Consider the following 24,331-nt stretch of genomic DNA (forward strand, 5'->3'; position numbering starts at 1 on the left):
CCAAAAACCATTAAGCCGAACTAGCTGAAAATTGAACAGAGTGCTTTAATTGGCATCAGAGCATATTGTCAACATCAGCTTCAACTTGGGAGTGTTCTGACTTTCCCTGTGTAAGCTATTTGGCTGGAACAAAAATATATCCATTGGCACTGAGATTGATAATGCCCTGTTATTTGGGGGGCTGATACTTAAACAAGACCATTGCTTTCCCAAAATATTATATAAAGCCTATAAGGAATTGTTGGTTTCAAGTGGTTTAATCAACCTGTTGATTACATCAATTTTATTTTATTTTTACCCACTTTATTCTAAATTGGTTTGTTTGTGTATTTCAAGGTTTTGCTTAGTTATTTAATTCACTAATTAAATAGTACTCAAGTAAGTAAAATATATAATATTGGAAACTGGTGTGGCTTAGAGGTTTTTTCCCCTGGTGCAGAACCTGAGAAGTCCCCAGTGTAAACAAAGAAGGCAACTGGCCCACCTAGCATTGCTGTGTAGTCCTCTTGTAACTGATGCCCAAACACTGCTGCTTTTTGAGGGAAAGTCATCTTATGTATTATCCATTAACCATTTATGTATTAACCCACAATAAGCAATGTGGGTTCTAAAACTTTGGATGGTCTGGAGTGGAGAATGTGAGCCAGTTAACATAAAGGATAACCGGTTTCTCAAAACGAATCTATACTCACACTTGTTTTGTCTTTTATTTATCTGTTTAAGATTTGCAAATTATTGTATGGCCCATTGCACGTGACATGATATAAACTCTTACTTATTTTACTTCCACATGTTAGCTGAAGTTCTAATTTTATTATTTTTTATTTTTCATTTTATAGACAACAGTGGGATTTTATAGGTCAGGATTAATGTCAAAAAATTATCTTTTGATGATTGAAAATTACAAAGCCCCGTGTAGTCATTCTTTGAGAATAGTAGTCTTTAATTTACTTTTCCTCAACAGCGACCCTCTGTGGATGAACTACTTAGAGAGGGCCATATCAGTCTGTCAGGTCTGCAGCTACGAGCTCATGCTATGTTTTCAGCAGAAGGTCTGCCAGTGGGAAGTGATACTTTAGAATATGCCTGGCTGATCGATGTGCAGGCTGGCTGCCTTACAGCTAAGGTTACAGCACCACAGGTATGTTCTAGAAATGCTAGGTAACATATTTAGTACGAGGCTTTATCTGTGTATACACATTCCTTTGTTGCAAAGCCAATATAATGTGATCTTTTTTTGAAGGGGCCAAGTGTACATAGGCTCAGCCCAACTGAGATTCATTTGTGGCTAAAGTAACTTGAAATTAAAGACTCTGAAAATTCAGTTTGAAACACCAAACTAGAGAGGGAGAATCTCCATGTAAAATCTAGGATTGAAGTATGGTGTGTGCGAAGGTAGAAAGACAACTGAGCATACAGACTAGCACTGCTTGAAGTTTCAAGTGTAGGAGCCATCTGTGTTAATGTCCTGAAATTGTCCTGATTTGTACTGAATAGTCTTGCAAGTATATACTGTTACTTATATTAAAAGGATATCCATAACCATAATATTTAAATGTACTTTAGATGGCATGCAACATTTCCCTGCAAATAGGAGCATGTATATTGTTACTTTGTGTAACACTGAACAAGCATTAATGATAGGAGACAGGAAAAGGTAGCAAGTAGACTAAATGCCAGGGAATTGCAGTTAATTAAAATCTTATTTTAAAAAGAGTGCATTTTACATCATGCTGTGAAAGAGGCCAGGTTCACACTACATCTCATGACGATACATTTCAGAGATGTGGGTCCTCTGCCTCTATTTCCAAACTGTCTGGGATAGACAGCTAAAGTGTCCCATTTCGATGAGTCGTTGTATGAGAGGCAGTTTGATATCACTGGAACCTAGGGTATTTGGAGTAGTATGTTAAAGTACGTTAGGGAACCTTTAGTGTGTCACCACCAGTACCTATACGGATTAATTAATGCACAACATTTTAGTGAACTTTAAAAATCACATCTCTGCTGAGTGCATTACCCTACCATGTAGACAAGACGCAGGATGAGCTATAAGTTTTGAAAAATGAGCATTCAGTTACATAAAAAGAAAAGTGTTTCCCTAAAGGGAGTTCATTGCTTTAGAATTGGCTAAAATAAATTGGTTTCAAATAGAGATGAGTTTTGATTTTTGACAGTATACTTTGCCATTCATGAAAGAAAAACTGCAGAAACTTAGTTTATATGTCAAATCAGAAAAATTACCATAGTGGCTATCTGGTAGCAAAAATAAAGCTCCTAATAGTTTTTTCTTTCTCAAGCTTTGCTAATGTTCTTTCTCTGAACTCTGATAGTTTATTTTGAATACTTACTGTATTCTGATCCTGTTGCTGTTTGCTTACAGCTTACTTGTCTTCTGGAATGGGGACAGATGTTTGTGTTTCATGTAATGTGTCGAGAGTTTGAACTGGAAAGGCCAAAATCTGTAATAATGTGTCAGCATGGAATTGATCGTCGGTTTTGTGAATCTAAGGTAAAGCTTCATCAGTTTCTAGCCTGCAAGTTGGTACACTTACAATAGTATATTGCAATACTATTTGAATACAACTTTAAAGTATCTGAAAGTAGAACAGAGCTATAAATGTGGTTTGGAGCATGTAGATATTTTAGTTCGCCATAATTTGCTAAAGGAAATAATTGTGCTTCTCTAAGTGATGAGCCACATGGAATTCTTTCTAGGTACACACACACCCCAGGTGCATAAGATCAGATTCTTTTGGCAACAGAATCTGTGACTGCTTCTGCACCCTAGATGTCCTCACTCGTCTCCACCCCAGGGCTTAAAGGGAGGGGCGGGCTCAGCCATCTCTCAATTCCTTCTTACCACCATGACAGCAAGATGGAACATCTTTAGTGTCCCCCTAATTCGCTGTGCACTGTGTAGTGAGTAGTTAGTTTTATTGCCTGTTGGCAACACACACAAATATAAATTCCTTATTTTACTCAGGTTCTCATTTTCAGGCTGTTACATCCCATCTCTGCCACCTTGTAGAGGGACTCCAGCAAAGTGGCAGAAGTGAAATCTCTTGGGTTTAAATCTTGCCCCTAATGTGAAGCTTCAGGGACACCTGATGAGTACTCTAGGTATCGTTTTTTTCTAGGAAAGTATATAGGTACCATATGTCACTCTTACTCTAAGAGGACTCAAAAACTGGAAAAGCCCATCTAAAATTGTTCCTCTTGGAGTACTCCTATGCATGCCTCCTTGAACTCCAAAAAGAAGAATGCATTTAGACTTCAGTCTTCTAGTCTGTTGTTCTGCTCATGAGTGCTTCTGTGAGTAGAGATTTTACCTTGAGATTTCTGTTTATATTGACCAAGAGGCCTCAGTCATTTGTCCCTATTCTGGCTTTGAACTCTGATAGGATAGGAAGGAGCACCTCTCCAGCGTACAGCCAAGACATAGGTCACCCTCTTTTGTGCCTACTGATTCAGGGCACAAGTCTCCTAAATCTGAGTCATCTTGCATTTGATAAAAACAGACAGTGACCTAAGAAGGGCTCCTCTGGTACTAAAAGAATGCTGATGCTACCCACAAATGTGGATGGCAGTCTTTCAGTACTGGACTTTCAGAACTCAGTGCCTTGGTACCTGGCACTTCTGTACAGGCAACCTTGGAATCATGTTCCTTGGTGCCCAATGCATCAGTACCTAGTGTGGTGGTAGTGAGGGCATATTTGGTACTTGAGTGATTTATCTCTGGGCCCAGTTTTGGCATCTCCTTTCCTTGAGAGCTTCAGGGTGGTGATAACTAGGCCACGAGGTACTGAGCTGTCGGTACAATGGTAGAGGCACCTCTGTTACCAACTTCACCCTCTACCCAGTTAGGGAGGACACAACAGATCCAGGGCATTCCTGACAGACTGGCCACTCCTTTTCTTAAAGGGAGGTGCAGCTGTGTTCATGTAAGCCTGCATCTTTGTCTCCTGATTTTACATCCACCGTCCCCCCAAGAGGCCATATAAACCAACATAGCAAGGTCAATTAGTGCAGCATCTGATCCTAGAAAGCAGGATAACAAAAGTAATGTGGAAGAACAACTTATCTTGGCTGCAGACAAAGGGGAGTAAGATAGTCTCCGCTCTGTCAGGAGGACATGGTACTCTGGACTTGGTGTATTCTGAATCAAATCATACTAGTGGCACTGCACCTTCTCAGCCTTCAGAACAACTTGGCAGGTCAACTTAGTAGGTGGCTCTCAGACAATTGTGAGTGGTCTGGTCTGTCAAAGACTCAGTCCTGCAGAACATCTTTTGCAAGCTGGGATTCCTTGGAATAGGCCTGATTGCCACAGTCCTCAACAAGAAGTCTCTGAAGTCTTGCCCCAGAGGGCGTTTGAGTCTAGGCTTGCTAATAGATGCTTTTCACATTCCTTGGTCATTGGGACTTATCTGCCATTGTACTGATCCCCAGGATATATTAGGGGTTCTGAGGAAACTGAGGCAAACATAGGACTGATGATTGAACAGGCAGTTCTGGTATTCAGATCTGATGATCCTCTTATCGGCCCAGCCCAACATATTCTCCCTTGGGTCAGATCCTATACCTAAATGGAGCTTTGGTACATCTGACTGCCAGGATGCTGGCTGACTGATGTCTACCGAAAGAAGCTGTGAAGCTGAGATTCATGTGATACTGTAAAGCAGGAAAGCCTGAAGTAAAAAGCTAAATGGAAGAGATTTTCTATTTGGGCATCTCAGCACCAGCTGTCTCCCTGGACATCGCCCATTTTAGCAGTATTGGACTATTTGCTAGCTCTGAAACAGCTCCATAGGGCAGTTTCTGTACATCACCTCCAATCCAGAGCAACACAATATTTTCCCATCCTTTAAATTCCTTAAAGGCTGTATTCATATTTTACCCCATTTCAGAAACCCTCTCCCTTTTGAGACCTCAACATAGTAATAAGCAGAATTGATGGGTCCCTCTTTGTAACTTGTCTCCTTTACTACTTACCTATGAAGACTGCTTTTTTTAGTGAACATTACGTCAGCACAAAGGGTAGAGGAGATGCAGGCCTGCATGATAAGTCCCCTTTATACAGGGCTGGTGCAACCATTTAGGCAACCTAAGCAGTCACCTAGGGCGCTAGGTTTTGGGGGGCAGCATTTTCATCGGCAGCGACCGCGACAGCCGGATCTTCGGCCGCCCCGGTCGCTGCCAGCATTTAGGCAGAGGGAGCTGGGGCAGGAGAGTGCGGGGGGGGAGGGCTGCCTGCAGCAAGTGGGGAGGGGTGGCACACAGGGGAACTCCCTGCCCCAGCTCACCCCTGCCCCGCCTCCTCCCCTAGCACGCCGTGGCTGCTTCACTTCTCCCACTTCTCAGGCTTGCGGCGCCTAAGCTGGTTGGCGCCGCAAGCCTGGGAGATGGGAGAAGTGAGGCAGCCACGGCATGCTTGGGGAGGAGGCGGGGCAGGGGTGAGCTGAGGGGGGGGGTGCCTCAGGATGCAGGGAGGGGAGCTGCCGCGGGAGGGGCACCTCAGGGTGGAAAGAGGGAACTGCCACGGAGCGGGGGGGAGGCGCCTCAAGGCGGGGGCTCGGGGAAGAAGGGGGGCACAATGTGTAAGTTTCACCTAGGGCGCGAAACATCCTTGCACTGGCTCTGCCCTTATACAATGTTTTGTAAGGACAGGATAGCTCTCAAGCCTCATCTCAAGTTCCTTCCCAAAAGTGTTCCATAATTCTATTTGAACCAATTTTTTCAGGTCCCAGTTTCTTGCCTAAGGGCTGGTCTACACTACGCGTTTAAACTGATTTTAGCAGCGTTAAACCGCTTTAACGGCGCACCCGTCCATACTATGAGGCCCTTTATATCGATATAAAGAGCTCTTTAAATCGGTTTCTGTACTCTCCCCAATGAGAGGAGTAGCGCTAAAATCGGTATTACCATATCGGATTAGGGTTAGTGTGGCCTCAAATGGACGGAATTGGCCTCCGGGCGGTATCCCACAGTGCACCACTGTGACCGCTCTGGACAGCAATCTGAACTCTGATGCAGTGGCCAGGTAAACAGGAAAAGCCCTGCGAACTTTTGAATTACATTTCCTGTTTGCCCAGCGTGGAGCTCTGATTAGCATGCGTGGCGATGCAGTCCCAAATCCAAAAAGAGTTCCAGCATGGACTGTGCGAGAGATACTGGATCTGATTGCTGTATGGGGAGACAAATCTGTTCTATCAGAGCTCCGTTACAGAAGACGAAATGCCAAAGTGTTTGAAAAAATCTCCAGGCTACAGAGTGCTGCGTGACAAGCGTAACGGAAAGCCAAAGAATCAAATGGAAGCTCATGGAGGGAGGGAAGGGGTACTGAGGACTCCAGCTATCCCACAGTCCACATCAGTCTCCGAAAACTATTTGTATTCTTGGCTGAGTTTCCAGTGCCTGTAGGTTCAAACACATTGTCCAGCGTGGTTCAGAGTATAGCTCGTCAATTTACTCCCTCCCCCCACCATGTGAAAGAAAAGAGAAAGAAATCGTTTATTGACTTTTTTCAATGTCACCCTATGTCTACTGAATGCTGGTGGTAGATGCGATGCTGCAGCCGTGAAGAGCAGTATCCACTCCTCTCCCCTCCCTGGTGGCAGGCGGTACAATAAGACTGATATCCGTCGTCACCATCAGCCCGTGAGTGCTCCTGGCTGGCCTCAGGTGAGGTCGGCCGGGGGCGCCTGGGTAAAAATAGGAATGATTCCTGGTCATTCCCGGTAGATGGTACAGAACGGCTGGTAACTGTCCTCATCATAGCAACTAGGGGCTGAGCTCCATCAGCCCCCTCCCTTTCCTGTGTAAAGAAAAGATTCTGTACTGCCTGGACTATCATAGCAGCAGGATGCTGGGCTTATCTCCTCCGCACTGCTTAATGTCTTGCCTGGACTGTCATAGCACCGGGAGGCTGCCTCCCCCTCATTTTATCTCACTAACAAGTCACTGTTTCTTATTCCTGCATTCTTTATAACTTCATGACACAAATGGGGGGGAACACTGCCATGGTAGCCCAGGAAGGTTTGGGGAGGAGGGAAGCAATGGGTGGGGTTATTGCAGGGGCACCCCCCATGAATGGTATGTAGCTCATCATTTCTGCAGGATCTGACATGGAGCAGCTGTGCTCTCTGATACACTGGTCCTCTAGCACACTTGCCCCATATTCTAGGCAGGACTGACTCTATTTTTAGAAACCATAAAGGAGGGATTGACTCGGGGAGTCATTCACAGTTTTGCCTTTGTGCCCCCGGCCGACCTCAGCCAGGGGCACCCATGATAGCAGCAGACAGTACAGAATGACAGATAACCGTCATCTTACTGCCAATTTACAATGGCAGCAGACGATACAGAATGACTGATAACCGTCTCTGCTATCATGCAAAAGCAAACGAAATCTGCTGTGTAGCGCTGCAATAATGCCTCTGCTAGCGGCATCCAGTACACATACGGTGACAGTTAAAAAAAAAAAAAAAAAAAAAAGCTAAACGGGCTCCGTGGTTGCCGTGTTATGGCCTCTGCCAGGGCAATCCAGGGAAAAAGGCATGAAATGATTGTCTGCCGTTGTTTTCCTGGAGGACGGGATGAGTGACAACATTTACCCAGAACCACCCGCGACAATGATTTTTGCCCCATCAGGCACTGGGATCTCAACCCAGAATTGCAAGGGGCGGGGGAGACTGCGGGACCTATGGGATAGCTACGGAATAGCTACCCACAGTGCAACGCTCCGGAAATCGACGCTAGCCTTGGACCATGGATGCACACCGCCGAATTAATGTGCTTAGTGTGGCCGCGTGCACTCGACTTTATACAACCTGTTTTATAAAACCGGTTTATGTAAAATCGGAATAATCCCATAGTGTAGACATACCCTAAGCCTCATTCCAACCCAGGGGAAGCTGAGTACACTTGATGTATTAAGGCATTGACATATACCTTAACAAGACGAAAACATTCAGGGACACACCTAGACTGTTTGTAGCCTTTGCTAATAAACTTAAGGATCAGGAAGTATCCTCTCAGTGATTATCTAAGAGGGTCTATGAAAATGTAAGGACATGTTATAAATTAGCCAGATTATATCCACCTAATCATATTAGAACTGATTCTGTTTGAAAAATATCGCTATTCCTGAAATTTGTAGGGCACCTATGTGGAGCTCTGTCCACACCTTTACAAGACACTACTCTTTAGTACAGGCTTTCACGTCCTACGCACAGTTTGACAGGGCTGTCCTGCTGTCATTTTTTAACTAGGACAACAACTGCCTACTTTCAAGCAAACCAACAATTGCTTGTTACTCACCAAGAGAGGAATCCATGTGGACTATCAGTTGAATAAAGAATGGTTACTTACCCCACAGTAAGGGCAGGAGGTCAGACTTAAATGATCATGATGGTCCCATCTGGCTTTAAAGTCTGAGTCTAACTTGGAGATATGTTGTCCACATAGAATCCATGGTCTGACCTCCTCCCCTGTCATTAAAGTGTCTTACACTAGGATTCTGTATTGGTGAAGGAAGTGAGGGATGAATGGTCCTGCTCCACCCTTTATTATCTCAGGTGAAGCGGGTACAAGGACATCTAAGGTTCAGGCAGGGCCCCACTGGCACTGCTAGTCAAAAGAATCCAATTTCATATGCATGGGGTGCATTCGCACCACGAGTGGAATCCCATGTAGACAGTATATCTGAAAGAATCAGTTACCGTAGGGCAAGTAATCATTCTTTTTTTGTCTAATTTGTCCTCTGTTAAGTAGGAAATTGAAGTATGATAAGGAAAAACCTGTTAATATGAAATTAAAACTCTTAACAAAACTGAGTGCTTTGTTTGAATATCTCCTGTAGATGAACTGTGTTCCTGGGCCGTGTCCAACATCTGATGATTTAAAGTACACTATGACACGCCTTGCAGTAGATGGAGCAGATCTGTATATTATAGAGCATGGTTGTGCCACCAATATAAAGGTAAACATATTTTCCCCCTCCTTTCTGTGATAATTGCGATAATATTATTTTTCTTTTTCTCTCTGCTGAATGAGAAAGCACTTTCTGTATTTTACACAGACTAAATAACTGAATTTATTGTCTGGAATGTTTGTTCTGCAATAGTGCTTATTTTGAAAATTAGATTAAAAATATATTTAAAAATTTGAATAGTCGTTGGAGGCTTGAAGCTTTTAACCTGCCGAAGTCTCAGTTTCAAAAGTGACTTTTTAGGCTCCGAAGTCACTTAGGCAATTTTTAAAGTTTTACCATAAGTCCATTTCCGTGTCCCATAATAAGTTTGTGCCAGAGCTGGCAACACAATGCAGACTTCTAAAGTAATAGACCATGGGTCAAATTTTCAAAAGTATTTTAGTTCTATTTTCAAAACGTTTCCAATTTTCCACTAAATCTTCCCTCTCCCTCAAAATATGTGAAGAATAAAAATATTTCCCTCTTAAAAGTTGAAAAGTGTGATTTTGAAAGTTGGTATCAGTTTTTTGGAGTAGCCATATTCTGGAGGAAATTTGTTTTTATTTTCTCAGCTTGAGAGTTTGAAAATTGGGTTTGAACATGTACAGTAAATGTTGTAACTAATCTTGTTAACCTGAGCATCTGAGGAAAGATTGGTGAGCAGCTGCAGCTAAATTAGCTTTCACTGGCCTGATTAGATGGCTAGGTGTAAATCTGATGCAGGAGTTAGGGGCTTATAGGATACAAAGCAAGGGCTTCAGCAAACGTTGTTTTGTGGAAGAGAGGGGCTCCCTCTTGTGCATTTCTGCAGAACTGCTAGATTTATGCCTAGTCAAAGAAATAGTGTATGATTATGTAAAGACTGTATTGTAATACATAGATTCAAGGTGGCAGAGTTGAGGGTCTGCTAATGAGCACTCTGCATGACAGTTCTTGAGGTACCCGGCCTCCAGTGAGAGAGAGACTTGCTTATGCTTAACTGAGTGTCAGTTCCATGGTGCCTCCAGTCAGTTAACCCAAAGGAAATTGTTTGGGTGGCTATGTCAGCCCTTATTCGGCTTTGCAAGTTAAAAATAGATGTACCTGAGTCCACTGAAACATTCCCCTGTTCAGCCCCTTCTACGCATGCTGAACACTCACAGAAGTACCAGGTCTGCTGCCCACAAGGAGACAGTGTACACGTCAGCTTACTTGATTCAGCTCAGGATCAGCACATAATACACATTAGTTATGTATTTATAGTGAAAACAATAGTAAGTTTATTATCAAAGATGGAGATTTGAGAGATGGTGAGTAAGGATAATAGGAACAGGTTACTTATAACACAAAAGTATAACGTGCTTTCTAGGGATTATATTGAATTTAACAGGTTAATCTTCTGTCCAAGACATTTATCTCACGCCAGATATGCTCTGCAGCATTTCAGCGAGGGCTGGTTGTGATCTTGTTGCATGAATGTAGTCGCACTGCTCAAATAGTTTCCTAGGTGTAGGATAAAAGAGGTGTGTTTTTACCTTCTCCTTATATTCCTCAAAATTCATTCTCTCCCCCTAGAGATAGGACAGCTCCATGAGGTTCATTCCCCAGTGCCCTGTCCCTCTGCTGACATTCCTCTGTTGATTTCATATGTAAATAGGGCTTCTTTTATGTTGGCTTCCAATGCTCAATTTACATGTGAACCTAGAGATAGGTGAACATATATCCTTTGTATGGCGGAAACCTGTTTGTCAACCTGGCCTTGATACAGACTTTAGAAACATATGTTCATTATACATATACAACATCTTACATAATATCTGTCCATACATTTCACAACAATATTAATGATCAGCATGATCCTGGCTCTCATGTAAGGCGTTACATGATACTCTCTTTGGTAAACCAAATGTACATACCAGGACCAGGATATTCCTGCAACCAGTTGGCATTAAGGGGTGTAGTTTGGTTCTTTTTAATGGTAAATAATTATATGGATTGCCAATTGATACTAATTAGATGAGCTGGGGAGATATAGGGTCCTTGTCCCAGAATCAGACTGCACAGAATTAAAACTAACAATTTCAATATCTTGTAGAGAACCCTGGAGTATATGGCAAAGACATTCACACTGACGGCAAAGCAAAGTCTTAGCCACTTTTATTTAAAACAATCAGTAAAGACAAGAAAGCTCCAAACCACATAAACAATTAGCAGTCATATAGTATTAGGAATATCTTCAGTCCCTGCATCCCTGCATATGCTCATATACTTACTTTAAGATAGCTGTCGGACCATTTTATGTATGTAAGGGTCATAGGCCTACTTTGGTTTAAGCAAGTTGGCATCAATAATGTCTTACAGGATACAGGCCTGTAGGTTCCTTGTGTTACTTCTAAGTAAAGTAAAAGGCTGAGCTGGCTCTATAGCCTACAGAGGTTTTAGGGTCAGACTCAACTATGCAACTTTATTTCTCTGTCAACAAAGCTTTGTCATTGATTAGTGTGTAAGTGCTTCACAAAGTAATATATTGTTGTATTCAAAATAGATATCTAATATCCATTCTTTCTGGAGGCCATGTAATAGCATCCTGCTATACCCAAAATGAGGATTTTCACACTCAGCCTGTACTCAAATTGCTATTCTAAGTACACAGTTTGCAAATTCCTTGATTTTTTATGTCAGCATTTCTCAAACTGGGGGTACTAATCCAAAGAGGGGTTGCAAGCTTCTTGTTGGAGGGATCACTGTATTGCCATCCTTACTTCTACACAGCCTTCAGTACTGAGTGGTTGGAAAGCGACAGCTGCTGGTTGAGAGCTCAGCTCTGAAGACCATGCTGCCAGCAGCAGCGGAGAAGTAAGGGTGGCATGGTATGGAAGAGGTCATCACCTTTTTTGGGGGGTCATCACAGCTTGATATATTTCCAAAGATGTCTCAGCAAAAAAAAGTTTTGAGAACCGCTGTTTTAGGTTATACTTACGAAATTCATAACACTTCTAACCTTCATACATGAATCATAATATTCATTAGAAGGGTACATTTTTATCATCCTTTTACAAATGGAGAACCTGAGGTAGAGAGATTTAGTGATCCATCCAAGGCCACAAAGGATATTGATTTCACATGTGTGGCTAAATGTAGTTCCTGACCAGTAGGCCAGCCTTGCGTCTTTCTTTAAATAATATACAGAGTTGTATCTTTCTGGGACTGCATTATGGGGTCCTGTAATTAGTTTTAAATGACTCTTTTGTGGTTGAATCTTTAACTATTCAGATATTCTTTTTAATTGTATTTTCAGATGGGTGCTGTACGTATTGCAAACTGTAACCTCCACAATCAGTTTGTTGGAGAGGGTATAAGTGCTGCTATCCAAGACTTTCAATTGAGACAGTACATTGAGCAGGTGAATAACTGCAGAGTTGGTCTTCAACCTGCAATACTGCGAAGGGCATACTGGCTGGAAGCTGGATCTGTCAATTTGGGACTCATCACTGCTGATATTGCCTTAGCTGGGGATCATCATTCTAAACATGAAGTGCAGAGACATTTCTTAGAAACACATGATAGCAGAGTTAAGAGGTAAGTGAAATTATTGTACGAGGTGAGGTCACCATATTTCATATCTTTTCAGATGATACATTTATTCATGAGGGTGTACTTTTTAAGTGCTGACTTTTATACATTTGCTTAAAAATTAGATTGTACTCACTTTATAAGTAGGTAGATTGCTGAGAACCACCTATGTATGTAAGGTGCTCAGAGGTGATTAAGGATTGGGTTGCCAGCTTCTTGGATAACAGAGAACTGAATGGTTTTTGTATTTTTGGCAATGTGTAGAGCAGTGATGTCAAAATAAAGAGAAGCAAATCAGTTTTTAATTGTTGGCCTAAGTAACAAAGATAGGATCATATACTGCCTTCAGTCCACACTGGATCTCCCACTGATAACAGCATAGATTTATACAAATATTAATGTAAAATATGGCCCTGAGGAGATAACTAAGCTTTCTTTTAATAATCTGCCATACAACATCAATGAGTGAGAGGGGAAAAATGATGCAGGTCACTTTTATGATCACTCCTATTTTTGCCCTTTGTTTAGCTAGTTTTGTTTTCTGTTGTTAGATGTTTGTGTGCAGTCACAGACCTACTTTATACATAGTTACTTTTAAAAAAAATCTGTTTCTCGGAGTGTCACAACTAAGCTTTCGAGTTAACATTTTATTTGGATGAATGAGGGCAGCTGACAAATCCTGTGAACTTGTTTCATATTATCAAAGACCATGCTACATTAGGCCATATTTTTGAATGTTTTCATAACACTAAGGGCTGCACGTGTATTTTTTTTAAATGAAAGCATAGATTGTGGAGAATCTGAACCAGTCATGAAGGCTATTTAGATAGACAACCAGCAACCCAAGTATTTAACATCACTAATTCCGAGAATTGGAGTAAAATGCATTCTGAAACTAGAAAAGTGGCAAAATCGACTGAATTCAGTAATAATAAAATTAATTAAAGACCAATCAAAAACTTTGTGTAAAAACAAACTGTTACATGTTTGTTAAAACAAATCAGGATGACTCATTAGGAGGTGATAAAAAAAAGAAATTTGTGGTGATCATGGTATATAAATGGAAAAAGAATCAACAGTGCAATGAGGTTGCTGAAGAGGCTTGGACCGATCTTCAGCTGATATAAATTATCATAGCTCTATTGACTTCAGTAGAGTTATGATATTTTACATCAGATGAGGATCTGCCCTGCCACTGCCATACACTGTAAATGTAAATACAAAGGTAATTACTTTTCTCTTGTCTGAGCTGATTACACCTTAACTAGGCTGCATTGTTCAGTGTTGGGTACCCACGTTTCAGAGAAGACATACAAATTAGAGTTCAATGACAAGTGGCAGATAAACTTTGAATAATAAAATCTGCTACTTGAGGAAAGGCTTGTAACTGAGTGTATTTAGTCCGAAGAAAAGTCCTTGAGGAGACCTAGAACTTTATACAATATAAAGAGTATATATTATCTCCTTAGGCATATAGGACTGAGCATGAAATTATGGAAATACACTGCAGTAGGGAAAATTTAGGATAACATTAAGGAAAAGCTGAAATGGGGTGGGGGGTAGGAAGATGGATTGCTGGAATTGCCACCAGTTAAGATGTTGAAATCTAGAATATGTAGAAATTAATTTTAGGAATCAATCCTGCAGTGAAGAGACTGGGACTAGTTAAACATACACTTATGACATTTCCATGATCAGATCATGTGGTTACGATCATGTGGTTACTATCTACAAGTAATATAAAAATACAGCTTCTAAAATGGCCTCAGGATATGGCTATAAACTGGACACTAGGAAGTTTAGACTTGAAATTAGATGAAGATTTCTAACCATTAGAGGAGTGAAGTTCTGGAACAGCCTTCCCAGGGGAGTAGTGGGGGCAAAAGACATATCTGGCTTTAAGACTAAGCTTGATAACTTTATGGAAGAGATGGTATGATGGGATAGCTTAATTTTGGCAACTGATCTTTGATTATCAGCAGATAAGTATGCCCAGTGGTCTGTGATGGGATGTTGGATGGGATGGAATCTGAGTTACTACAGAGAATTCTTTCCTGAGTGCTGGCTGGTGAGTCTTGCCCACATGCTCAGGGTTTAGCTGATCACCATATTTGGGGTCAGGAAGGAATTTTCCTCTGGGGCAGATTGGCAGAGGCCCTGGAGGTTTTTCGCCTTCCTCTGCAGCATGGGGCATGAGTCACTTGCTGGTGGATTCTCTGCAGCTTGAGATCTTCAAACCAGAATTTGAAGACTTCAATAACTCGGACATAGGTTAGGGGTTTGTTACAGAAGTGGATGGGTAGGGTTCTGTGGCCTGCTTTGTGCAGGAGGTCAAACTAGATGATCATATTGGTCCCTTCTGACCCTAAAGTCTATGAGTCTATAAGTTGACACAGAATGGCATCAATACTCATCTTCCTTAATTGTATAAATGAATCCATAAAATGGAAGTTGGTATGTAAAAAAGAGAGACACATTTTGAATCTTGGTTTCGCATTGTGAGTTTAAATGTACCTAAATCTCAGTGCAGTATTACTTCTAGTTTTTTCTTTTTGTTTTCCTTTGCATAGGTTGTGGTTTTTGTGGCCAGATGATAATGTGAAGAACAAGAGAAGCAAGAACAAGTGTGGATGTCTTGGTGGCTGCCGATTCTTTGGTGGCACCGTAATAGGACTAGACTTCTTCAAGCTTGAAGAGATGACGCCTTCAAGCAGCTCTGCCTTTTCAAGTACAAGTGCAGAATCTGATATGTTTTATGGACAGTCTTTATTGCAGCCAGGAGAATGGATTATTACCAAGGAGATGCCCAAAATTATAGATAGTAAGAATAAAATGTGTACTACTTAGTATGCAGTTTTGTCCCACTTATTGAGAAATGTAGATTCTTAACTATACAATGTACTTTCTAATTGATTCTGGTAAATGAGCAGTAAGTTATTACTAAATACTGTGTATGTAATTCTACTATAGGTCATACAATAGAATGTGGTCTGATAAACCTTGGAAAGTGGAGAGTATGTACTAAAACACAATAGGTGCTAATCCACCCAATCTGTTGCGGGTGAGGTCGACAGTTGCTTTTTTGGTAATATGCAGTTTGAGGACTTTACATCCACTAATTATCTAAATTGGGCATCAATCAATGGGGGAGTTTAGTGTTTTGCCTTTTAAGACTTCTAGCTGTCTTTATACGTTTTTGTCAGTGCAATGTGTATGTATGTATGTATATGTGTATATATATATGTATGTATGTATGTATATTTGAATGTTACTTTTTTACGGGTGGAGGGAGAAGAAACCATTGTAATTCTTAATTCTTAGTGCCACAAAATGTTCACATTTTTAATTGATTTCTATCTCTTTTGTACTTAGGTAAGACAAATGGTGTAAAAAGAAAAGATTGGGATTGCAGATCTGTGGGTATAGAAATAGAGAGAAAGGCCCAGCACCTGAGTCTGCAAGTACCATTGCGATCCCATAGCTCCTCATCATCTTCAGAGGAAAACAGCAGTTCCAGTGCTGCACTTCCCTTGCTTGCAGGTGAGAAGGAAAGCCCTTCTTCTGCTACTGAAGATCACATGGGACAAAAGGAGTTTGTGTCTGGTGCAAAAAGAGAGGATGGTCATGGAAGGTTAGTACTCTGTCCAAGGTAAAAATTTATTTGTACTCTTAAGGATTAATAATGCTGAGTCAACAATGCAAAATTCAAACACAACTGATGATTTTTTACAGTAGTGCTGAAATTAATTTGCTACTTTGAAAACAAAAGTTGACTCATTAATATTGAATTTTCTGATCTTGATAGAAAATCTAACACGATGACAATAGTATTTGCCTAGACATGCCTCATTTGTGCTTTGATCAGTTTGAAGATGGCCTCAGTTTCTACAAGACCTTGATACGGTTTAGTATGCATGCTCTGTATTGTGAAAATAATTTCTTATACGAATTAGATATTTTCTTTGACAATTATAGTTTCCTCTTCTATGTTGATGAAAAGTGCATAGAACTCTTTCTTTAAATGTGTATTAATAATTGTCAAGATTGGTGCAAATCTTACATTGCGTATACTAAACCGAAAAAACAATTGTTCTTTTTTCTATTTCTAGTACTCCAGCAGAAGTTTCAGGAAGCAGTCCTGTGTCTCCTAACAACCAAGAAAGGTCTGTAGGACAGTCTCCCCTCAGGTCTCCTTTGAAACGGCAAGCATCTGTGTGTTCTACCCGACTTGGGAGCACCAAGAGTCTTACTGCAGCATTCTGTGGTGACAAGCAGCCTGTTCCAGTTGGTGTTCAGTTCAGTAGTGATGTCTCTCGCAGTGATGAGAATGTCTTGGACTCTCCAAAGCAGAGGAGAAGCTTTGGTTCTTTTCCATACACGCCATCTGCAGATTCAAATTCATTTCACCAGTATCGCTCAATGGACTCTAGCATGTCAATGGCTGATAGTGAAGCCTATTTTTCAGCAGCTGAAGAGTTTGAGCCAATAAGCAGTGATGAAGGTCCAGGAACCTATCCAGGGAGGAAAAGGAGAAAAAAGCAAGCCCAGCAAATCGAGTATAGTAGAGGGTCCATCTATCACAGTGTAGAAGGACCTCTAACTAGTACAATCCATGGAGAAGCAAGGCAAGATCCAAAGACTTTGCCAGTAAAGACTCATGCTTCACAGGCTTCATTTGTTTCAGCAGTGGGAGGAGAAGATGAACTTGTTGAGCACATGTATATCATGGAAGCTGAGAAGGCTGTAGAAAGTGATCAGATAACTTCCCAACAGCCTATAATGACCTGCTACCAAAGTTACCTTACCCAGTTTCAGGTGGTCAACTGGTCAGTAAAGCATCCAACAAACAAAAGAACCTCAAAATCTTCCTTACATCGGCCTTTAGACCTTGATACCCCAACTAGTGAGGAAAGCTCCTCGTCTTTCGATCATCTTTCTGTTCCAACTTTTAAGGTATGGAAAAAAAAGTGAAGAAGGAAACAAAGTGGTCTAGAAAGGCTAGAATGTGCTGTGTTAAAGAATTCCTATTAACTAGGTCAAAGGAAATTTTAAAGTGTTTGCTGTTGGTTACTAAGGGTTGTGATCTCTGATATTAAATCCTTAGGATTTAGGAACAGGAAGGGTTTGTGAGGTAGAGAAGAATAAGTTAGTGTTTGTTTGAATAATTGAGAGTAATTACTGTACTCAGAAATGCTTTTGAATGGCATCCAGCAGGATGTGATTTGTAGTGCATTTTCTTACAAAATGTGCTTACAGTATATTTGATTAACTCCTCCACAAAAGCTTAACACTTCAGTTAGTTGTGGGTAACCCTACTGTGTCATGTAGGCTGTGAACAGCTCTACATCAAAGTAAAGTTGGGAATCAGCAGATTTAGACAACAAGGTGCTGAGATTTGGCTTTATTTCCTAGTTAAGTTACGCCTGGGGGAATTCTGCACCAAAAAATTAAAAATTCTGCACAAAATAACACAATATAGTCAAACTAGATTCAATTATTTTGGTAATTTTGTTTCAAAATACCTGTCAGTAAGTGTGTCTTTAACAATACAGACCAAAAAAAAAAAAAAAAGCAATTCAGGAAATGTTCTTTGACAAATAGATTTTTTACTAGGCATATTAATATAGAACTTTGAGTAATTCATTTAAACTACAATACAGAAACATATTTCCCCCACCCCTCAGAAGCAGTGCAAAAGCTTGGGGGAGGCAAGGGCAAAGTGGGAGCTAAGGGAGAGGAAAGGAGCCTGTGGGTGAACTTGGAGGGGTGTTGGGTGTGGGTGGGAGAAGTAAAGAACAGTTTCTTTTGGGCGGGGAAAGGAATGGATTGCTAAGGTGTTGGGGAGTTTCTCCCATGCAGACCTTGGCTGACCCCGAGCCTCTCCCATTCAGTCACGCACATCTGCCCTTGTCCCCATGTGTCCTTGCATCCGCTGTCCCCATGAAGTCTTGGAGCCCCCCTCCCATCAGCCCCTGGCTCAATGCTGTCATCCCATTTGCTCCTGAGCCCATGACCTAGTCTATCCCTCCCCCCCGCCCTTCTGAACCCCAGTCTGTGACCCCTGCAGCAGCCCAATGTGCCCCACTCGCCCTCCTACCCTGGCTCCATGGGCAGGTTGCTGTAATTAATGCAGTTGTCTGCTAGCTATTATTGCCAGTCAGATGGCTCTTCTGGTGCCATAGCAGCATCTGGTGGGCGAAAGGTGGAACTTTAGCATTCTTGGGCAGAATCTATTTTCTGGGCAGAAAAGAATTCTGCACCAGACATGTATTGTGTGTGTGTGTGCACTGGTGCAGAATTCCCTCAGGAGTCTTAAGTAGTCTGTGTGAAGGTATACGTTTGAAGGAGCTACTAAAACAGGGTTTCTCAAACAGGGGTTGCCACTTGAGTAGGGAAAACCCCTGGTGAGCTGGGCTGGTGTGTTTACCTGCCCCATCCACAGGTCTGGCCGCTTCCAGCAGCTCCCATGGGCCCGGAGCTGCGATCCGTGGCCAGTGTGAGCCGCGTTTGGCCAGAGCTGCAGACGGGGCAGGTAAACACACGGACCCGGCTCGCCAGGGGCTTTCCCTACAAAAGCGTTGACTCCTGTTTTAGAAACCCTGTACTAAAATGTAAATAAGACATTTGAATGGTACGTTAATATATGAAAACTTAGAATCCATGAGGCCAAAATGTTTGTGTTGGGGGCAGAGAATTGATTTAAAAATAATTTTAAAAATTAAAATATAAGTAAGAGTTGAGAAGATTTTGTCCTCTAACTATGGTTGTACCTAAGATTTCTTTCTAGTTTTGGGGTAATCTGTGTCAGCTTCAGGGTCAGCATCCTTTCAGCAGTTGCTTCTGCATAATTTGTATAATTTTTGTGTGTGTGTGTGAATGCTTCATCAGGAACCCTGAGACTACCTGACAGAAATAAACCCAGAGTAAATGTCTTGAAATTTGAGAATCATACAGAAAACTTGCATAGATTTAAAACTTCAATTTAGTGAACAGTCTGATCATTGTATTTCATATACAGATCTAAAAGTATACATTTATTTAGTTTATTCTTAGGTGCATGATTAGCAGTCTCCAAGTCTGTGGGTCTTCCAGAAACTGTCTTCGTAATACAGTGTCAGAGTGTCTTGTGAGCAGTGAAGTCTAATCAAAACTCAATATACCAATATAAAGTACAGCAACACTAGAGTACCAAGAAAAAGTATTTATTTCATCTCAAAAGCCACATAAATGTTTTACCTATCAGTATAGCAGGGGTTCTCAAACTGAGGGTTGGGACTCCTGAGGGGGTTTCGAGGTCATTACATGAGGGGGGAGGTCGCAGGCTGTCAGCCTCCATCCCAGACCCTGCTTTGCCTCCAACATTTATTATGTTAAATATGTAAAGAAGTGTTTTTAATTTATAAGGGCGGGGGATCACACTCAGTGGCTTGGTATGTGAAAGGAGTCACCAGTATAAAAGTTTGAGAACCATTAGACTATAGACTAGTACAGTTTAGTGAAGACTCAGGCCATGGCTACACTGGAGAGTTGCAGCGCTGGTGATGGGGTTACAGCGCTGCAACTCACTCTGTGTCCACACTTGCAAAGCACGGCCAGCGCTGCAACTCCCTGGTTGCAGCGCTGGCTATACACCTGGTCTGCCTGGGGTGTAGCGATTCCAGCGCTGGTGATGCAGCACTGGTCATCAAGTGTGGACACCAACAGCGCTTTTGTTGGCCTCCAGGGTATTAGGATGTATCCCAGCATACCTTTTCAGCCACTCTGCTCATCGTTTCACACTCCACTGCCCTGGGCTCAGGTGACCCGCCCTTTAAATGCCCTGGGAATTTTAAAAATCCTCTTCCTGTTTGCTCAGCCAGGTGTGGAGTGCAATCAATCAATCAATCAATCAGTGACCATGCCTCCACACCCCAAACAAGCCCCAGCATGGAACACATCCGAGCTGCAGGGCCTCATCAGTGTTTGGGGTGAGGAAGCTGTGCAATCACAGCTGCACTCCAGCCGTAGAAATTATGATACCTATGGGCAGATATCAAAGTCCTTGCTGCTAAGGGGCCAGGAACGGGACGCGTTGCAGTACAGGGTAAAAGTAAAAGAGCTGCGCAGTGCCTATTGCAAAGCCCGTGAGGGAAACCGCCGCTCAGGAGCTGCCCCCACGACCTGCCGTTTTTACAAGGAGCTGGATGCCATACTTGGGTGTGACCCCACTGCCAATCCGAGGAGCACGATGGAGAGTTCAGAGCAGGGAGAAGTGGGGGAGGGTGTAGAGGAAGCCGAGAGTGAGGCTACTGGGGTGGAGGGAGACACCCCGGAGTCCCAGGAGGCATGCAGCCAGGAGCTCTTCTCAAGCCAGGAGGAGGCTAGCCAGTTGCAGCAGCTGGAACTTGTTGGTGAAGAGGAAGCAGAGGAGCGTGTTCCCGGTAAGCAGATTTTATTTTTAGGATGGCAATGTTTTGTGAGAGAAGGGTGGGGGTTATGGCTGCCTGCATGCATGCCTAAATGTGGAATAGCCCATTGATTTGCTCTATCACGTCTCTGTAATCGGCCTCGGTAATCTCTTCAAAAGTTGCAGCCAGAGCGTGGGCAATGTGCGCAAATTTATAGAGAGAGCCACCGTGGTCCTTGTCCCGGTCAGGCTAACTCTTCCGCGCCACTGTGCCGCAAGGGGTGGGGGGACCATTGCTGCACACAGGCAAGCTGCATAGGGTCCAGGGTGGAATCCACATTGCTGTTTAAGACCCTCCCTCTTTTGCCAGGTAACACGCAGCAGTGATATATCTGGGAGTAGAAAATCCTGTTGAAAATGTAGTGATGATTGTTCAGTGCAGGTCCCCAACTGTCTGCCCTCTGCTTTTCCCACTGCTGCTCCCCAACTGTCTGCCCTCTGCTTTCCTCAATGCACAGAAACCCCAGCCCTCTGGCAGTTCCCCTTCCCAGGTGAAGTCGCGGCAGAAACACTCACCTCATTGCTCGACATGGCTATGCCTTCGCTGCCGTGGCCTCTCTGTGCTATGTTAGGTATGTGGGAATGATGCTACAAAAAGTCTACAAACTCCTTCACTGTGATAATAAACAATGTAGCCTCTGTATTAAATGTTTCTATTTATGTTTTTTTAAGTGACCTTGAATAATCCAGCCCTATCACCGCCTGCGCGAAGGTTACAGAACTTGAGGAAAAATCCTAGAAAATCAAAAGAAGATTTGATCAAAGCAGTTATGAATCAGTACGTCAGAGACAGTAAGAGGCTGCAGGACTAGAGAGAGAAAATGCATGAGTGGAGACAAACACAGAGCAGGAGAAAGGAATTGGCTACCAAGAAAAGCACATAAGCCTCCTGGTTCGCCAAACTGACTGTATGCAGTCTCTCGTAGCCATGCAGGCAGATCAGTACCGTGGTAACCCCCACCCCTTCCAAAGCTCTCTCCCTTGTTCCCCAGTGTTTGCACAAAACACCTTTCTCCAGCAGCCTGGTTCTTACCACCACCAGCTGCCCCAAACACCTGTACGTTCACCTACCAGCCCTGATAACTACAACCCTTACCCTATGCACTCAACCCGCATCACGATGCAGCATATTAATCCTGAAGGGCAGCAGGCATTGAACAGCAATCCAAGCAGGACGTATTCATACCTCTGAATGTACAGTCCACCACCCTACCCCCCTGCCCTTTTATGTACTGTATTTTGAATAAATGATTTCTTGGCTTATGAAACATTTTTTATTATTGAAGAAAGTGATAAATACTGTACCCCAAGGGAAAAACGGGCACAGCAAAGGCACCAAACATTACTGTTGGCTTTCAGCCTCAAATTGCTCCCTTAAGGCATCCTTAATCCTTGAAGCCCTTTGCTGGGCCTTTCTAGTAGCCCTGCTCTCTCGCTGTGCAAATTCAGCCTCTAGGCGTCAAACCTCGGAGGTCCATTCCTCACTGAATCTTTCACCCTTCCCTTCACAAATATTATGGAGGGTACAGCACGCGGATATAACAGCGGAGATGCTGCTTTCCCCCAAATCTAGCTTCCCGTAGAGACACCTCCAGCGCGCCTTCAAACGGCCAAAAACACACTCCACAGTCATTCTGCACCGGCTCAGCCTGTAGTTGAACCAGGTCCTTGCTCCTGTCAAGCTTCCCTGTATACGGTTTCATGAGCCATGGCATTAAGGGGTAAGCGGGGTCTCCAAGGATCACAATGGGCATTTCGACGTCCCCTACTGTGATCTTGCGGTCTGGGAAAAAAGTCCCGGCCATCAGCTTCCTGAACAGGGCATTGTTCCGAAAGATGCGTGCATCATGCACCTTTCCAGGCCATCCTGAGTAAATGTCAGTGAAACGCCCACGGTGATCCACAAGCGCTTGGAGAACCACAGAGAAATACCCCTTGCGATTAATGTACTCTGATGCCAGGTGGGATGGTGCCAGAATAGGAATATGCATCCCATCTATTGCCCCTCCACAGTTAGGGAAACCCATTTGTGCAAAGCCATCCACAATGTCCTGCACGTTCCCCAGAGTCACGGTTCTTCTTAGCAGGGTGCGATTAATGGCCGTGCAAACTTGCATCAATACTATTCCAACGGTTGACTTTCCCACTCCAGACTGGTTCGCCACCGATCGGTAGCTGTCTGGAGTTGCCAGCTTCCAGATTGCAATAGCCACCCGCTTCTCCATTGGCAGGGCAGCTCTCAATCTCGTGTCCCTGCGCCGCAGGATAGGGGCGAGCTCAGCACACAGTCCCAAGAAAGTGGCTTTTCTCATCCAAAAGTTCTGCAGCCACTGCTCGTCATCCCAGGCTTACAGGACGATGTGATCCCACCACTCAGTGCTCGTTTCCCGAGCCCAAAGGCGGCGTTGCACGGTGCTGAGCACGTCCGTTACTGCCACAAGCAATTTATTGTCTTGCGCGTCAGGCGAATCAATATAATCGTCTGACTCCTCGCTGTCACTTTGGAGCTGAAGGAATAGCTCCACTGCCATGCGTGATGTGCTGGCAACATTCATCAGCAAGGTCCTCAGCAGCTCGGGCTCCATTTGTAACAGAAATCGCGCTGCAGACTCACAATGGCGCCAAACTGCTTGGGATGTGTAGCAAAGCACCACGGGGCATTGGAACAGGAATCGGAAAGACCCGCACCCTTCCGTCCCCTTCCCACAAGCCACAGCGCCAAAATGGGACGAGGTGCTCTGTGGGATAGCTGCCCACAATGCACCACTCCCAACAGCGCTGCAAATGTGGCCACACTGCAGCGCTGGTAGCTGTCAGTGTGGCCACACTGCAGCGCTGGCCCTACACAGTTGTACGAACACAGCTGTAACTCCCAGCGCTGCACAAATGTAAGTGTAGCCATACCCTTAGAAAAGTACCTCCCAGTGCTCTGAAATAGATTAGTAGGCTTGTTTGCATATTATGATTCAGCACAGGAAAGGGAATATCTCTCTTACAACAAAATGTTTGTTTTTTTTTCTTTGTGCAGCAGTATGATTGGGTGCAAATTTTCCATTGCTTTCTGATTTCAGGATAACCTAGCCTCCTTTCCATCTTTTTAATTAGACGCCGGTATGAAACTGAATATCAGCAATTGTACAAATTTGAAATCGTGGCTCCATTGGGTTAACCCCTTGGTTTACTGAACACTATACTGTATTAAATTTGCAGTTTTCATATCATATGAAAAATAATTTTGTAGAAATGTAAGTAATGAACACAAAGCTTAGATGTGCTTTTAGAGTCAAAGATTATGGGTATTGTTAATCTTTCATACGTTACTTTTCCTGAATAGTTGTGTAAAAATTTTCAAATACTAT

General features: G+C 43.0%; 2 protein-coding genes across 9 annotated transcripts in view; both read left to right on the plus strand.

Annotated features, from left to right (window-relative positions):
- The window catches only part of BLTP1 (bridge-like lipid transfer protein family member 1), a 233,015-nt gene that overhangs the window by 98,630 nt on the left and 110,054 nt on the right, over positions 1–24,331 (plus strand). For all 7 annotated transcript variants that reach the window (XM_050946192.1, XM_050946197.1, XM_050946193.1 and 4 more), the window contains 7 exons: positions 965–1,141; positions 2,384–2,512; positions 8,864–8,983; positions 12,252–12,532; positions 15,097–15,347; positions 15,899–16,157; positions 16,636–17,479. In XM_050946192.1, the coding sequence (XP_050802149.1) occupies positions 965–1,141; positions 2,384–2,512; positions 8,864–8,983; positions 12,252–12,532; positions 15,097–15,347; positions 15,899–16,157; positions 16,636–17,479 (2,061 nt within the window). The remainder of the gene's footprint in view (positions 1–964; positions 1,142–2,383; positions 2,513–8,863; positions 8,984–12,251; positions 12,533–15,096; positions 15,348–15,898; positions 16,158–16,635; positions 17,480–24,331) is intronic.
- LOC127047795 (zinc finger and SCAN domain-containing protein 20-like) lies at positions 19,674–22,209 on the plus strand. Of its 2 annotated transcripts, XM_050946583.1 has the most exons (3): positions 19,674–20,946; positions 21,431–21,544; positions 21,645–22,209. In XM_050946583.1, the coding sequence occupies exons 1-3, from the start codon at positions 20,037–20,039 to the stop codon at positions 21,782–21,784; spliced, it is 1,164 nt and encodes a 387-aa protein (XP_050802540.1). In that variant the 5' UTR covers positions 19,674–20,036; the 3' UTR covers positions 21,785–22,209. The 2 variants fall into 2 exon arrangements, with proteins under 2 accessions (XP_050802540.1, XP_050802541.1); XM_050946584.1 differs by lacking the exon at positions 21,431–21,544.

Source organism: Gopherus flavomarginatus, chromosome 3 (assembly GCF_025201925.1).
Source record: "Gopherus flavomarginatus isolate rGopFla2 chromosome 3, rGopFla2.mat.asm, whole genome shotgun sequence".
NCBI lineage: Eukaryota > Metazoa > Chordata > Testudines > Testudinidae > Gopherus > Gopherus flavomarginatus.